This window comes from Homalodisca vitripennis, chromosome 4, assembly GCF_021130785.1.
Source record: "Homalodisca vitripennis isolate AUS2020 chromosome 4, UT_GWSS_2.1, whole genome shotgun sequence".
In the NCBI taxonomy this organism is placed as follows: Eukaryota; Metazoa; Arthropoda; class Insecta; order Hemiptera; family Cicadellidae; genus Homalodisca; species Homalodisca vitripennis.
In genome coordinates this window covers 172,072,920-172,090,766 of record NC_060210.1, presented here as the reverse complement: position 1 = coordinate 172,090,766, position 17,847 = coordinate 172,072,920, and the positions used below count along the sequence as shown (strand labels likewise).

The window sequence follows — 17,847 nt, the reverse complement described above, 5'->3', positions numbered from 1 at the left end:
AAACCTTCAATTTAAAAATAATGGATAGGTGAAAATAAAAGTGAATGTTCAGCATTCATGTTAAATTCTTAGCTTGACCAATTGGTGTGACAGACTATATTGTCCCCTGAAGAGGCTATGATTATTTATTGTTATAAGAAATCACCTAAGTGTACAAAACGGTATTACAAATACTGGTATTGAGACTGACCTCTGATCTCTAATATATTGCACTATGGTAACAACAAGTTACCAGTGACCTACTGCTTTGAGTGCTACCTATAGTTGTATATTTTTTCACTCTGCACAATTATTCAATGGGAATTATTGTTTTAGTTTCTCAGTACTAGTTAAATTACGTTGTAAATACATTTATAATAAATTTAATTTTAATCTTCACTCAGTATGTTATGATTTATGAAACAATTTCATACTTCTTTTCAATTGAAAAACAATATAATAATTTTAAAATATGTAACTAAGGATTTTCATATTTTATAATTAAGTAATTGAATCACAGTGATTTTAAGGCACTGTTTAAATCTGATAACTGATACTGTGCGTGACAAACAATTAAAAATAAAATAACCAAGAGTTTCATGTGGTTGAAAAAGGCAAAGAAAACAAACAAGTTAGTGATTCTTTATAAACAAAGTTTATCTACAATAACTGGAATATGTCATAGAGAATTAAATATATACATGGGAGGCACATAACTAGACTTTCAGAATCGAAGATGAGGTTTGTTTTTCATCAAGTGCCTGAAACAGAATGCAACATAAAATTAATTTTACAGGTAAACTATTATCCATTAATACTTTTCAAGTTCTTAATGTTATTTTAAACATTGTTATTTCTAAATTGAACATGTTTGATCCTTCTTGCTTTCAATAACCTTAATTCTTAATACAAAATATTTACTATCAGGTATACACTAAATAAAGACTTAGAAGAATGCTAATATACCAAAGATAATAAGTTATTGAAACGTAAGTAACTGCATATTATATGTATATGTTATTACATGTATTATTTTGTTATTGTTTTACCAAACATATTCTGGCTTAAGATATGAGTTGCAGCGGAAATATGCTGCTTCTACACATGAAATCCTTGACTGAAGACACAAATCCAAACCGAAACATAGGATAGGATGTGGTTGGTACACAACCACAACCAAAGAAAATATATATATATATATATATATATATTACCTTATATATACCTTATATATATATTACCGGTTTATATTACCTTTGCCAAAGTACCGCATTTTGCCAATCTCAGACTTTGTAATGATTCACACAGAGATCAGTTAACCTTTCGGAATGGGATGTCCTGTATACCGTCGAGTCTGGCAGGATAACATATCCATCACCAATGACATTATCAATGTTGTGTCATACGATGAAGTATGTAATTGGATTGTGTACTATAGGTAATAAAATTAATAGTAGCAGTAAACTGCCATCTGGTCTTTACCATATAACTGTTCTAGACAAGTATATTAACTATCAGTTGGTATTATGTGTTTTATGTAATAAATAGAGAGAATTATCTGCAAGAGTCAGCACTTCATTGCTATTTTAATTTTCTTGCAGTATAAATGGTAGGTTGGCCTTGATTTCTTCAGGCAATGTACTACACAATCTCCTTCCAGAATATGATGGCGTTTTCAAAAGCATCTAGCTACTCTGTGGAGCGACAATAGTATTAACCATGTCTATAATTGTAATGGTCATGGATTTCTTTATTTCCCAATAGATTTTTGAGCAATACTTTAAAGTTTCGTACACTGTATTTTGGAAAAAAAGTTTGAAGGACCAACACATGTTATATTTTTAACTTATGACTGTCTTTTGGAGTATTTCTATATTAATCTCAAAAATTGTTTTGTATAGTCAGTTCCTACTCATTAATTAATTTGTATGACATCAGCAGCTGCTAGGTAAATAATTATTTGTTGTTGTGTTAATTTTTAATATAATTAATTAAATTTTCTTTCAGTGTTTAAGAACATATGGCCAGTGCTTGAACATCATCAAAATTATCTAGTTCACACGTTGAAACATTGCTAATGTGATTTAAATTTTAAATTAAGAATATTTTATTGTTGTCCCACAAATAATGTATTTAAACTTTTCATTACTAATAATCCTAACAATTGGTAACGTGTTGAACAATTTTATATTAATATACAGATACATATGTTGGGTTTTGGTTAGCAAATTGCAAATCGAAAAGATCCCGGTACCTTGTGTCATATTCATGAGCAGAGCTTCTCAAATGAAACTCATCTAAATTTTCCTTGACAAAAATTAAGTACTCTAAGATACAAGGAAGTGTAAGTATACCATTTTCTATAAAGAAAGGTTTACATGAATCCCCAAAACTAATATTAAAAACTGTACGTAAAGCTTTCTTTTGACATATGAAGACATCCTTAGCACCATTGGAATTTCTCCAGAGCAAGGTGCCATACAAAAAAATGGGAGTGAAACGAAGCAAAATAAGCCTTAACTACATTAGTGTTAGTACAGAATTTATGTTTTTTAACAGAAAAGTTACTCTTGATAAACAAGTACAAAGGACATCTGTATAAGTTTTCCACGTAAGTTTAACACCTAGTTTGATTCCTCTCATTCACACGTAAGCAGTTAGCAGCAAACCAGAGGTTAGATCTTTCCCTCATACAACTCATCATCGCAGAATTAATTTCAGGAAGTCTATGTGAACACATTAACATGGTATCGTCAACATAGAGAATACTCTTTTTAGGCATGAAATTTGGAAAATCATTAATAAAAACAATGAACAAGAAGGGACCCAGGACAGAGCCCTGAGGAACCCCGCTTGCCACCCATCTAAGATCAGGTTAGATCTGTTCACCGACTTTGACCAACTCACACCTATCTGATAGATAAGACTTTAACAGTGACAGCTCATTGCTTTCTATTCCATAATAATTTAACTTATCAATTAAACCATGATGAGCTACATTGCTAAGATCAAGAAGTAAAATACTGATTTCTTCTCTATTTACAAAACCCTTTGTAATAAAACACACAACAGTTTCAAGAGCCTTGACATTAGACAAATTATTTCTAAAACCAAATTGTGTAGACAATAATAGATGATTTTGTTCAAATTAATATTCAATTTGAGACTTTATTACACTCTCTATTATCTTAGAAGCAACAGGAACTAAAACTATAGGCTGATAATTATTAGCATTAGATGTATCCCCTTTTTTGTACACAGGCACAGTTACAGTGGTTTTTAAACATTGAGGGTAGACACCTACACTAAACATCTACAAAGGTTAAGGTACAAGTACAAAGTATTTATCTTATTACACTCTTAAAAACAAAGTTCGAAAGTTCAAATATATCCTCAGATTTGGAGTTGCTTAGTCTAAGAACAGTTTTGTATACGTCAGTGGGATTTACATTATATCATTTAAAAGGCAGTAGTTGAGGATTTGTTATGCTAGAAGATCTTAGCATATCCATGGCACTAGCTGAATTTGAATTGACATTAACATTATTTAAATTTTTAAATTACCAGCAATATTTACAAAATAATCATTTAAATCACCAGTAGATATTGGAAGCTCAGTCTGTAATCTTTCCTTAAGCATACGCCAAGTTTCAGAACTGATGACATTCCAGGCTGCTTTACATAGGTTATGTGGTTCTAGAATGTATTTATCATTGGCATTCCTCTTTGCTAAATTGATTTGTTCTCTATAGAATCTTTTAACCTTCCTATGAATCTCTAACAGATCAGGATTTGTCTTACATTTCTTATGGCTTACATCTAGAAATAGCCTAATTTTCTTTAAGAAAGGAGTGTACCAATATTTAGGTTTGTGATTCTTATAATTTCTATTGACATTTTTAACAGATCTAGTTTTTAAACTACAACAATCATAAAGTTATGAGAAAGAACCTTCATGAAAGAATTAAAAGCCGTATCTAGGTTATCAGCAACAATCTCTGTATATCCATCAGTGTTCGCTAACCTATGCTTAAATCTACTTATACTAGGATCATTCAGCACTCTATAACTAAACTTGAGATACGCTACTAACTTGTCTAGTCTTTCCCAGAAGACCATAAGTGCCGCTCGATCCAAATGGCGTTTAGTTCTAGATAACTGGATAACAGACACAGCCCAGCCCTCCACATTCTTGTCCAGTCTCATCTCATCATACTTTAGATGAAAGCCGCATACTATAACAAAATATATCAACAGCTTAAAAGGCATTATCGAATAGTCACACCAATACACAAACATTTAATTATTTTAGACTGAATTTATTCTACTTCTCTATTTATTAATACGTGACTATTTAATTTTCAATCTTCAAGAATCTATAGCAATTTACTATTATATTTAAAATGTGAAAATAACGTCTGACTGCCCTTGGCTAGCATTGCACGATGAACATTCTCGCCAAAACTTGTATAATCTTTTGTTTCATTTTTTTTTTTTTGTGAACTAAACTAAGTTTGAGTAAACAACTTCATTGTATGTAATATAGAGAAGTGAATGATGACCACATTCAAAGACTTTTGGAGTGTCCTATGTTAAATAAACCAGATCCTGAGCACGACATTGAAAGTGAGGGAAAACTAAGTGGTTTGTCTTAGTGGTTCAAGTGATGAAAACCTAGATGAAGATCCAGACTTTTTGCCAAAGTGATGATGATGATGGTGAGTCTCTCATGTAAATGGATACCAATAATTTGAACAGTGGCGGTTCAGGTGAAAATGACGGTGAAGTGATGCATGGACTTGAATTTAAGGGTAGGCAACAAAATTTTCCTTTCACTACTACTTCTGAGTACCAAATGAATATGGCTCATGATGCTGTTACATTATTAATCACCTTATTTTACTGACCTCATAATAAAAATGATAGTCATTGAGATTAACAGAAATACCAGTAAATTATTATATGAGAAACAACAATGAACCGAAGTAGTAGTCTTATTAAATGAACTCTTACAGATGTTGTAGAAACGAAATTTTGGTATCCCCATATAGATGGGTTTTCATTGAGATTAACAGAAATACCAGTAAATTATTATATGAGAAACAACATTGAACCGAAGTAGTAGTCTTAATAAATGGGCTCTTACAGATTTTGTAGAAACGGAAAAAGATTTTGATATCCCCATATAGATGGGTTTCACCAATCTTCACAGCATTTAACAAACTATTGGTCAGTCAAAACAATTTGTATAGAGTTCTGTTGCTAGTCAAGTTATGAGCAGAAACCGTTTCCAGATGATGCTGTACTTTTCGCATTTTAACGACCATGCTGCTGAACAACGTGAGGAGACTTTACTCCTAGTACTAAATTTGAACAAGATTTTTTTTTTAAACTAAAATTCTGCTACCAAGATCCTTCAATAGATGAGAGCACGATTCCCTTCAGATTAAGACTGTCATATCGACACTAAATACCAAATAAAGCCCACAAATGTGGCCTAAAGATTTTTTAAAACTTGTGACCAGCTGGAGTATACCAATTGCATAAAAGTTTAAATTGGTAAAGAAACCATTTGGATTGAAAATAATGCACTAATTCCAACCTCAGTGGTCACGGAGCACATACAAAATTACTTGGGTAAGAGACACATCTTATATGTTAACAACTACTACACATCAGTGCAACTTGTGAAAAATATTTTAGCAAGAAGAACCCACCTTGTTGGTAATTGAAAACACTTTAAAATAAAGATGGAATTGTAGTAATCAAATGGAAGGACAAGAAAGAAGTATGAAGTTGTCCACAAAACATGAAGTCATGTATGTTCTCACAGGAAAATAAGATAGGAAAAGCAATAAGATCTTCAAGCATTTAGATAGTTGAATAAAAAAAAAAGAAAAAATGGCTAACAATGTATCAGGCTAACTCTCATCGTACAGCGGTGTTGTACGAAAGTCAAGAAAATGGCACCACAAAACAGCCAAAGAACTAATCCTCGGAACCACTGTTCTAGAATTTTCACTGGCCTACACTGATGCTGTAAAGGCATGACCTACAGCTGGCAGACATCAGAATAAACACGTCAATCACAAATTTTAAAGAAAATCTTTCACGTTCTTTCACAAATTTTCTAGACAATAATTCGATTACTTCTGTAATAAGTATAGGTCACAATAATCTGACTGTACATCAAAACTTTACTGAATAAGGAAAGAGTAAACACAGGGTCAGAAGGTACTGCAGATTGTGCTACAAGCAAGCTGTACAACTAAGAGGATGTAATGCGGCTAAGAAATTGGGTTAAGTGAACACATTTTGTGAACAGTGTCCTGAGAAGCCATACTTGTGTAAACACTGTTTTCAGGCAATTCAAGTATTTCAGGACAAAAAATTGTGTAATTATTATCAATATTTACCAATTTCTTATGTACCTAATTTTAATTAGTTGTGTTTATTTTACAACAAATTGTTTTACAATGAAATGCAAACTTTGCTTTATGGTAAAATTAGGTTAGAGTTAGTTTACCAAGTCCAATTTGTGTAAAAATTAAACTAATTATGTATAGAACAATGATTGTACCTTTTTTAATTAACAACAATTACTGTAATACATACAATATAATTTAAATGAGAACATTAATTCATTCTGTAAGTAACAAATTATTTGTCCAAAATACTACTGGTCATAGCCAACACAATACCATGACAGTAAAATCAATCGATGTCAAAATGTTAATTTAGTGTCAAAGTAAGTGGACAGCAGCACATTTCAAACAAACATAGCATAAAATAAGATGTGAAAAGTACATAGCATTTTGAAAATAAGTTTACAGCATTAAACTTATATTGTTGTTTTTCCATGATACTATAGGATCATTTATTTTGTCATCACATGTACTTTAATGCATATAAAACATTAGACACCGCACTGTGCCGCCGATCGACAAACTGTCTGGTTAGAAGACGCTCGCCTACTCTTGGATGAAAAAGTATAGATACCAGAGTTTCAACGTTAACCACAAACTAACTAATAGAGCTAAAATTGCGGGAGTTACATTAGAATTTGGCTTGTTGAGTTCTGTGTCTAGACGTATAAACAAAATTATTTACAAACAAAAATCAAGTTTTGTGTCTGAAAGAATGAAAAAAAGGTATTGGGTTTTAAACTGCAATTTTGAACATTAATTATTCATTGCTAAACCTGTTGGAGGTCCAAAGCCCAAATGAAAAAAGCTGATGGGAAATGGCCAAATATATTAAAACAATATTTAATTTATTACAACTTCCTCTTTCAATTAAAGGTGAGAGTGGGGCGCACATGATAAACATAACAACAATCTTTGACAGTTCGTGCGTTCCAACGAGCAGGTGCTGGTCACGATGAATTTAAAAAATCTGTTTAAGTACAGTAATGTTAAAAACTAGTTTTAAATTGGGTTTTATAAAAATAAATGACCTTTAAAATTATAATAATGACTAAAAGCTCAATAACGTGACCATTGCGAGTTTCTAACCAGACCCAGTTAAAAATAAAAGTTAAAATGGTTATTTGACAACTTTTATCCATAAAATTCAAACATTCTAAAATTACATATTCTAATTTTACACACTTCTTGTATAAAAAAATTTGGTCTCAACAGGATTACAAGTTTTCCTGGTTACGTTGTTCAAAATTGCAATTTTGTTGAAATTGCCGAAAACCACTCAATTTTTTGTTCTTACTGACATAAAAATTTAAATTTAATGTATGTAACAATTTGCTCTATATGTCTAGACGCATAAATAAACAAGCTAAATTTTAATCTAACTCCCGTAATTTTTGCTCAACAGTTAGTTTGTGGTTAACATTTAAAACTAGTTACCTAGACTTTTTTACACGAAAGTAGTATCCAACGGCCATGCTTGTTGCTATGACAGCGCTGTTAGCTGATGCACCGTAGCTGATACACTAAAGAACAAAAACGAAACTGAGTACGCTTCTAAACATCTTGTCTTGGCGTCTGTTACAAGTACTGGAGATTTTTTTAGGTTATGTTAGATTTTATTTTGAAATTTAAAAACCTTTTAAAATAAAAACGTTTAACCAATAAGACATTTTTTAATGATCTCTATTGAAGGTACTAATAGAAAGGAATCCATTTCAATTAGGTTTAAACATTGGTATCTACAGAACAAAAAAGGCTACAAATTTAATAATTTTTAAGGGCCTAATTAGTTTTTTAAAGATAAACTGATGTTAACCCATTGCGGATCACTGACGAGCTCAGGTCGCAAAAGCGGTCTGCTTTTAAGTTTCCCTCCAAATAGGTCTATTAATGTCTGATAGATCGGGTGATCGTCTTCACTTGTCAACTAAGAGTATTTTACAACGGTCTACGTTTAGAGTTTTCAAAAGTTTTATAAATATCCTACAGATCGCAGTTGTATGTCGAAGTTGAAAAATCATTCATGTGACTTTACTCTCTGCTTTTTAGTGCTTCTGATTGGATGTTTTCCTCAATTGTTATTATAATAATTTGAGGTTAGTGACACAGAACTAAACGACGCAGACGTACATGTTAGCGGGTTTAGTCTAGACAATGGCCCGGATGTTGTAATCGCTTCGCCCGAGCCGCTTTATTCAGACATCATCCCTGCCACCCCCGGAAACTTGCTCGCGTGTTATCGTTCCTACATCACGAATACCCCAGCAGGCCCATGTTCAATCTGAACGAATACCTTCACAGCTGAATTTTCCAATATACAATAGCGAGCGATACAATGTGGCGCTCCATTGCTGTTCGTTTGGCCGCTGCCGTAAATTAATTCGTGCCCGCTGGTGTCCGCGCGCCAAAACTATACAGTCCACAATGGGTTAAAAAGTTTTATCTTGTTTTGTAAAAGGTAAAAAATTACCACACTAAAATATTTTGGGGAGAGTACGATAAGCGGACCCGGTTTTTTACATCGACATTAACAAATAATATTACGTAATTATAAATATTGATATAATGAACTGATACTGGCTAATAAACGTATTGTCTTTTATAGACAATAACACAATCAAAAGCTCGTGGAGGACTGACAAATGAAGTTTAAAAAGTGGCATATCAGCCGACCTGCTTGCAGATCATCTATGTGACTATATGTACAGAAAACAAGTATGGTTTAACAGACACGATGCTTTCAACAACATCTTACTACCCAGGAAAAAACATAAATAGTTACGTATATTTCGTATTTTCTGTTGTGTTGTTATTATTCTGTGATTATTTATGACTTTTTCTTATTTCCAGTTCTAATTGTTTGTTTGATTGTAATAGCAACATATCTCATATTATTTATGAGATTATCACTGTGTGTATTATATTACGTATTTTAATTTCAAATATGATTCTGACTATAGATATGTTGATATGATTGATAGGCTCCTATTCTACATATAAATATTAATTATCAATGTTTATACTAATCAATATAAAAACCGGGTTCGCTTACTGTACTCTACCCAAATTTTATTGAGAGAAAACTTAATTTTTAATTTTATTTTCTAATTAAACTGTTTTTAATCAAACCTCTTCACAATAATCTTTTAATTATTGAGGTCCTAAATATTTTAACAGCAGTATATTTATTAATATAAATATTGATTCTGGAATCTGAAGTATTAGAGAACTTCAGACTGTTTTTCAATAAGTATTATTGAAATCTCTGCTGAACATCAATGTTATTAATTAATTCTACAGGACATATATTTTTGCTAAATAGTCTGAAGAGCTTGTAACATTTTTGTTATGAAATTTTTCATCTCAGCTTAAATCCTGAAACGGCTACGTACTTAAGTTTGACTTATCCGATAATTCTGTGTTTAGAAATAAACTGTGTTAAAAACAGCTAGGTTAAAAAAAGGCATGAACAGTTAAGTATATTGAATTTCCAAATAAATAAGACTAACGTTACCAGTGGCTTCATATGCAATGGTCTGCTAAATAACAGGGATGTCATAGACATAACCATTTTTGAGGGCATATCACACATTATTATTAAGTGATTGTAACTGAAAAATACTAAAAATGTAGGCCCTATGACCATAAATGTCCTAAAGTTATATAAAATACACATTCCATATAACATAAAAACAACGATTGAGTTTAATTGATTGAGTTTATTTGTAATATACTTCAAAATGTATTTAAGTAAAATGTATATACTTTCATAAGTACAGTTTTAAAATATAATGCTGCTAACTTACTTTTAGAAAATATTTCCACAGGATTTCCATCCCAGGGCCACCCTTTAAACTGCCAAGCAGGGCCCATTACGAACACAGCCACTACTCGGTCCCAGTCTCCTAATGTGAGTTTCTGAGGGTTATCAATAACTCGGTATGGAACTGTCAAGCCTCCATCCTTCCGCCGTTGTAGCAAAATGTCATTGTCTCGTTTAGCACCTTGCATCTTCTTTTCTTCGGTAGTAACAAATCTGTAAGAGAAATCCTGTTAATAAAGATTGATTTAACATGTATTAGTTTATAATTTAACGTGGTTTAACTCGTTCACAATGACATGAACCCCATGAGGTACACGTGATCTTTCACAACTGCTGAGTGTACCCGATAAGGTACACACCGGTATATTGTAAAATGTAACGTGTCCACGATCGGGTACACGTTTTCTTATTGCTTTTCATTGTTTGCCTGTCCTGGTGGTTTGAAGGAATGCCTCAGACTATCGTGAACCCCGTAGGACACATGATTGCTTAACCCTTTGATGGCCACGGGCCGATATACTGGCTCTCGATTTTTTTTTCCGAAACGGCCGTGAGCCGAGATATCGGCATAGAAAAATCAGTTCGAAAAAGGCATCGCGCCGAGAAATCGGCACCCTTCATTTGATTAAATTATTTCCTTACCTCTTTATTTTTAGTTTGTAATACAATATCAAACGAAACGTAAAAATATATCCTTTCAAATTATTATAAAATGTTTTCACTTTTTTTTTGTTCAGTAGAAAGATGCAATTCAGAAGGCAGTGACGTATCAAACAAAATGTTCGGTTCTCTTTGGTAGCAGCTGTTTGTTTGTTGTGGCTTGGAATGGATAAGATTCCTGAAAAGAAAGAAAAGAATTGCTGTGTCTGCAGTACAAAAAAATCAAAGAAGGAGAACAAGACTGCATTGTTTAAAATGTACCAAAGGAGTACATGCAGAGTGTTTCCATAAACACAAATGTGCATAAAGAAGCACAAAAGACCGTGTAAATAGTGTATATAGATTTGTTAACTATAATTATTATTACTATACATTTTTAAATGTTCATGTATAAAGTGTTTGAAGACAATTGTGTAAACAAGAGAAAACTATAAGGTGACCATTGTACAGTAATACCAAACTTTCATGTTGATTCGCATGGTGTGCTGTGTTGTAGTTTTCTAGAAAAATATTTCCAAAAACTTTATTTCTGAAGATATTCATATGATTTTTTCTATATTTGTTTGAAAATATGTATACTTTCTTATAATAATAATGGTTTCCTTGAAATAATTTTTTTTATCATAGTTGTTACCAATCAATCATAAAAAATTTAAAAAAAAATCCTAATACTTTGAAACAAACAAACAAAAAAAAAAATAAAAAAAAAATAATTATTACAAAAATATATTTTGATGCTTTTATATATACTACTAAATAAAACAAAACAAACATCACTAAGATACTACTATTTATAGATGAGTTACACCAGTGTTTGTAGGAGTGTGTCAAAAGTGCCATTTTGAGGCTGGCCTTTTTGGCAAGTAATCTGGATATAATGGCTGGGGTGTTTAGAAGTACAAATGAATTTATGGATTGGCCTTCAAAGGGTTAATTATTTACATAAATTAATTTTTTAGCTACTCCTTAGGGTACATGGTAAAACATTGAAAGTACATATTGAAATAATATTTTGTGCTAAACTGCGAAGCCTACATACTTTTCTCGTTATACTTGAAAATTTAATTAAAGAAAATGTCCGGTTTATTGCCATTATTATTAAAAAAATAAGACGCATATAAAAAGTCTGGAAATTAGCCATTGTTGGGAGCATGTTAATATAATCATTACCCTCTCCAGTTCATAAGAAATACCTTTAAAATGTTCAATGTAGATAAAAGTACTAATCAATAATTAATAATAATTCTGTACTAAAAATGTTGTAAACTATAAAAAAAGTCTTAAAAAAGCAAATTCCCCAAATTAAAGGTGTCGTTTTTCCTAAACAAATCACTTATTTGCAGTAGTACCCATAACCCTCTGGCGTCTAATAACAATACTACTAACTCCAGTACTTACAGCAACACTGATGCTACATCTATAAGAACCGAGGAAATGCTCCTTGTATTTTTATTACTGCTCGTTATATTTTATTTTGCTATAGAAGTATAATTATTAAATATAACAACAAAATCCTTGAAGCACCTTAGCTACATTTGGATTTATTTTTCATTTGAATAGAATTGAAGACGCTACTAGGGGATGATCAAAAAGTTCCAGGACTGAATTTTTATACATTTATTCATACAATGTACAAGTTATTCGAATTTGTCTTCTTCAAAGTAATCTCCTTGGGAAGCTACACACTTTTCCCACCGGTGTTTCCACTAATCAAAAGATCCAGAAAACTCTTTTTTTATAATGGTGTTTAGCAGATCCATAGTTTTTTTCTTTAATTTTGGCAACTGTTTGAAGTCTTTCTCCTTCCAGGGGTCTCTTGATTCGGGAAAAGAACAAAGTTAGTCGGAGTCAGGTCAGGTGAGTAGGGGGTCTGAGGGTACACACCAGTATATTGTAAAGAGCATCATGCCTCCGATGGGGTACACGTTGCTATGCATTTCGGAAATAGATTCCGAAGTTCCTCAGAAATCTGAATTTGGTGTTGTTTGTGGTGTTGTGTTTTTTGCACTAAACTCACGTATGACTAATACAAAGTGAACAGGGGTGCTGCCATGATAAAGAACATAATCACCACTTTGCCTCAGGTCTCTTTCTTCTCACAGCATTATACAATTGTATTAGGGTGTCAAGATAAACAAAATAATTAATTGTCTAGCCTTGTGGAAGGAATTCATAGTATTCAACACCTTTACAGTAAAGAAAAAACCCATAAACATGACCTTCATATTTGATTTAATGAGCTTTCTTGGGTCTTGGAGAGCCTTTTGTTGTCCATTGTGATGATTTGATTCTTGTTTTCATGTCATAACTAAACACCCATGTGTTTGTGTGGTGTGGAGCAGGTCCAGCTGAGGGCGCGGGGTGGGGCGGTTGGTTGATCATGGGGATCAAGGTTCTTCAGATCAACCTGCAGCACAATAAGGCTGCCTCGGCTGTATTCTGCAGACGCTTCCTGTCGAAAGATTTCCACATGGCTCTGATACAGGAACCTTGGATCAGCAAGGGAAAAAATATCAGGGCTTTCAATGACAGGGGTGAAAATAGTTAGTGCCCAAGTTGAAAAATGCCAGGACATGTATTGTTGTAAGCAACAAGGTGGACAGCATTCCTGTTCTGGAATTTTGTTGCAGGGATCTCGCCACAGTCAGGCTGATGGTGGCTGGCACTGGACGAGCCTGCTAGTTGCATCATCATATCTACCGTATGATGATGCGGAGTCCACGCCCTCCAGGGAATGGCTGCCTTGGTGGACCATGTTGGGAGGAGTGGAGCGGAACTGGTGGTGGATGCGACGCCAAACTCGCACAACGAGGCGTGGGGGCAGCACCAACACCAATAACAGAGGTAAGTTACTTCTAGAATACATAATGTCCGTAGTCTAATGATTGCAAATGTTGGAAATGTGCCCACGTTTCGCACGAGGACAAGAAGGGAGGTGCTAGATGTGACCATGATGTCGGAGGGTATGGCTGGTCGGATGCATGGCTGGCATGTGTCTGACGAGCCTTCCCTCTCTGATCATGCTCACATCTGTTTCAAGATCGCGTGAACAGATGCTGGAAAAAGTTCAGTATAGGAATCCGAGAGGAACACAAAACTGGGTATCATACAAGGAAAACCTCAGGGCACGGCTGGATTCTGATTCCACTAATGGGAAACGGATTCACAGCGCGGCGCAGCTTGACGAATCTGCTGACGGTCTAACTTCTGCGATTGTCGGCTCCTTCGATCTCAGCTGCCCGATTTATTAATAAAAACAGATCAAAGGTAAGCCTGGTGGAGCTCTGAACTGGCCTCTTTGAGGAAGAGGGTCAGGGCTCTATTCAGGAGAGCCAAAAACTTGGGGCACTTGGGACACCTACCATGAGGCTCTTGCACTGTACAACCGCAAGGTTCGTACGGCTAAGAGGTTAGCCTGGAAGAAGCTCTGCACCGATATTGACAGTGTGCAGGGCCAGTGCAAGGCTGCAAAAGCTGTTGGCCAAAGAATCCCATCTCGCCGCTTGGTAGTCTCCAAGGACGATCAAGGTGTTTACATTACTGAGCCGGAAGGAGTTCTGAAAGTTATGATGGGAACACACTTCCCGGACTGTATTGTTCATGAGGGTGAACAACCACCCGAAAGTGAGGGGAGACATGCGGGTCGCGCCACCCATTCACAGTGGAGTCTGGCGCACCGTATTGTTACCTTCAGTAGGATTGAGTGGGCTATTAACTCATTCAGTCCTTATAGGCTCCTGGGGGCGACGGGGTGGTGAGATCGGTTTGCTTGCAGCGGGGACTGGACATTCTCCTTCCACAGCTGTGCAGACTGTTCAGAGCCTCCGTGGCTCTCAGGTACATCCCACTACCCTGGAGAGTGTCCCAGAGTGGTGTTTATACCGAAGCAGGGGAGGGCGGGCATGGATCGGCCGAAGTCTTTCAGGCCGATATGCCTGTCCTCCTTCCTTTCTCAAAACCATGGAGAAGATGGTTGCCAGGTTTGTATGGGAGGGAGCTCTTCTGGAGCGACCTTTGCATCCTAACCAGCATGCCTACACTCCAGGAAAATCTTGCGACTCGGCCCTGCATCAATTGGTATGCAGGATTGAGAAGACGCTAGCGGAAAAAAGAGGTAGCTATAGGAGTCTTTTTAGACATTGAAGGTGCCTTTGATAATACAGCCACTCAGGCGATTATCAATGCGGTCTCGGGACGTGGCGTTGATGGTCAGGTGTGTGACTGGATAGGGGCCTTGCTCACGGACAGGGTTGTTGTTTCAACCCTCATGGGAGCAAGTGTTAGTGCGAAGGCTACGAGGGGCTTGTCCGCAGGGCGGCGTCCTCTCTCCTCTTCTGGTGGAACCTGGTTGTGGACGACCTGCTGAATTCTTTGAATAGCAGCGGTGTCTTTGCACAAGGGTACGCAGATGATTATTGTGGATTCTTGTGAGTGCAAGTTCAACACAACAATCACGGAACTGACCAATGCTGCTCTGAACATGGTGTGGAAACTGGTGTGATAAGGTTGGCCTCACCGTCAACCCCACCAAGGCTGCTGTGGTTGCCTTTACCAGGAGGGACAGATGGAGGGCATTGGTCCCTTTCTATTTAAAGGCTCACCGTTGAGCTGAAGCCTGAGGTCAAGTACCTGGGCGTGATCCTAGATAGGGTTCTAAACTGGGGACCTCATCTAGAAAGGGTCATTGCCAGGGGTATTAAGTGGTCTCTAATGCAATGCAGACGTGTGATTAGGTGGGCCCTGGGGACTGAAGCCGAGGCTCTTGTACTGGCTTTATGTTTCCGTTTGTCAGACCTTGCACTAATGTACGGAGCTGTCGTATGGTGGCCAAAAACGGAAACCAAGACTGTGGTAGCACGTCTGGCAGGTATCCAAAGGATGGCCAGCCTTGCTATCACGGGGGCCTTTCCTAGTGCGCCAGGCGCGGCTCTGGACTGTTGTCTTAATCTTGCCCCCCTGGACATTGTCATTCGAGCTATGGCCAGGAAGAGTGCCTACTGTCTTCACAGCAGACGGGATTCTGGTCGGGCTGCAGAGGTGGGCACTGCAGAATTGGCATTCTGATACAGGAGGATGTTTTGCACATGATCTCTGATCAGATGCCACAAAAGTTTTCCTTTGACAAACCCTTTAGGAATAATTTTGCCCTCAAGGGATGATTGGTCAGAGGGGGAAGCAACCTCTTCCACCAGCGGAGCTCGAATGGTACACAGACGGCTCTAAAAAACAAAAAGCGGCACGGGGAGCGCTGGAATTCTGGGAGTGAGACCATGTAGGGAGCTGGTGGTTCCTATGGGTCCGTATCCGACAGTCTTTCAAAGCGAGGTCGCAGCAGCCATTATGGAATGTGCTCGTGAGAATCTTCGTGCGTCTGCGATATAGGGGCAAGACGATTAACATTTTCACAGACAGTCAGGCAGCACTGAAGGCGCTGGATTCCTGTGCAATCAAATCCAAACTGGTTTGGGATTGCTATCAGACCGTTTCCTCCCTTGCCAGAATCAACAATGTAAACCGTCTGTTGGGTTCCTGGTCATGAGGGGATTCTTGGGAACGAAAGAGCTGATGCCCTGGCCAACCAGGGCTCAGCAACAATTATGACGGGCCCTCAACCATTCTGCGGTGTTCCAAGGTGTGAATCCTCTAGGGTTGTCTCGAAATGGATTCGCGCGGAGCATGGTAGAAGGTGGAGGTTGCATCCGGGTTTGAGAGAGTGAGTAGAATGGTATTACAGTCACCTTCCTCCAAGGTGGCTCGGACCTTCTCTCATTAAACAGATCAATGTCTTCTAAGGTCAATTGGTCTCATTACGGGGCATGGTCACCTGAAGAAGCATCTACACAGAGTTGGCATCCTTCAGGAGGATCCGCTCTGTGGAAGAAGGTGTAATGAGCAGGAGGAGACTGCTGAGCACCTTCTCTTTGATTGCCCAGCAATAGCAAGAGAGCGGTTATGCCATCTTTGGTAGCTTGAACAGGGGGGTGGCGAGTTTTCCCAGGAGGACTTGATAGGTTGTTTTCGGCGGTTTGTTGAACTGCTGAAGTTGTAGACTGGAAGTCCTCATGGTGTTTCCGGGGTGCGCAAAAGGCCCTTGAGGCTTAAGTGCATGGCAGTAGGCCGCCCCAGGGAGAGAAAAAAAAAAAAAAAAAAAAAAAAAAAAAAAAAAAAAAAAAAAAAAACACCCATGTCTCGTTTCCTGTAATGACATGTTTAAAGAAGCTCTCATCGTTATTTGCCATTTCAAGAAGTACCTCGGAAATCTGAATTCGGTGTTGTTTGTGGTATTGGATCAACAGTTTTGACACAAATCTTGCCACAACACAACGCATTTGAAGTTTTTCAGTTAAAATGTCTTGACATGAATCAAACTAAATGGCACATTCTTTTGTCATTTCACGGATTGTTAGTAGATGGTCTGATCGTATGAGAGCGCTCATTTTAGCAACATTGTCATCGTTAATTGATGTTGAAGGACGTCTGGAACGAGACATCATCCTCTGTGGATGTTTGACCAGTTTTAAACCTCTTGTACAACTAATGACAACATGATCGGCTTCTTGACCACATTCTTCACCAAAAGCATCTTGTAACACAAAAAAGGTTTCAGAAAAATTTTTGTTAAGTTTCACACAAAAACGTTGCTCTTCTTTCACATTAATTTTTATTAAACAAAAAATAGCCAAAATCCATAAAACTAACCCCAAACAAACTTTGCTCATTTTTGTTTCAGTGACGTTATGACTAATCTGAAACAACATTTGTACTACTGTTGAGTCAGGGAATACACTGCTGCCAACCTCATCACTATGAGACATTTCATTCTATTGCTATATATCCTGGAACTTTTTGATCATACCTCGTAAAAAAATGTAAAACTGTTATTAAATCCATTGGTAGAATTGTACACAGGTAGGCTTAAATTTATTTAATTTGATTCCTCACAAAAGGGTATGGTTATAA

The 17,847-nt window shown here is 36.3% G+C and overlaps 1 protein-coding gene across 1 annotated transcript in view; it reads right to left on the bottom strand.

The window, feature by feature from the left end:
- Nucleotides 1–611: 611 nt before the first annotated feature.
- LOC124360637 (parafibromin) overlaps nt 612–17,847 on the bottom strand; it is a 56,665-nt gene continuing 39,429 nt past the window's right edge. Inside the window, exons 8-10 of the mRNA XM_046814421.1 lie at nt 10,211–10,440; nt 4,073–4,214; nt 612–740 (exon numbers count right to left, since the gene is read on the bottom strand). Of these exons, the coding sequence (XP_046670377.1) occupies nt 704–740; nt 4,073–4,214; nt 10,211–10,440 (409 nt within the window). The 3' untranslated portion in view covers nt 612–703. The remainder of the gene's footprint in view (nt 741–4,072; nt 4,215–10,210; nt 10,441–17,847) is intronic.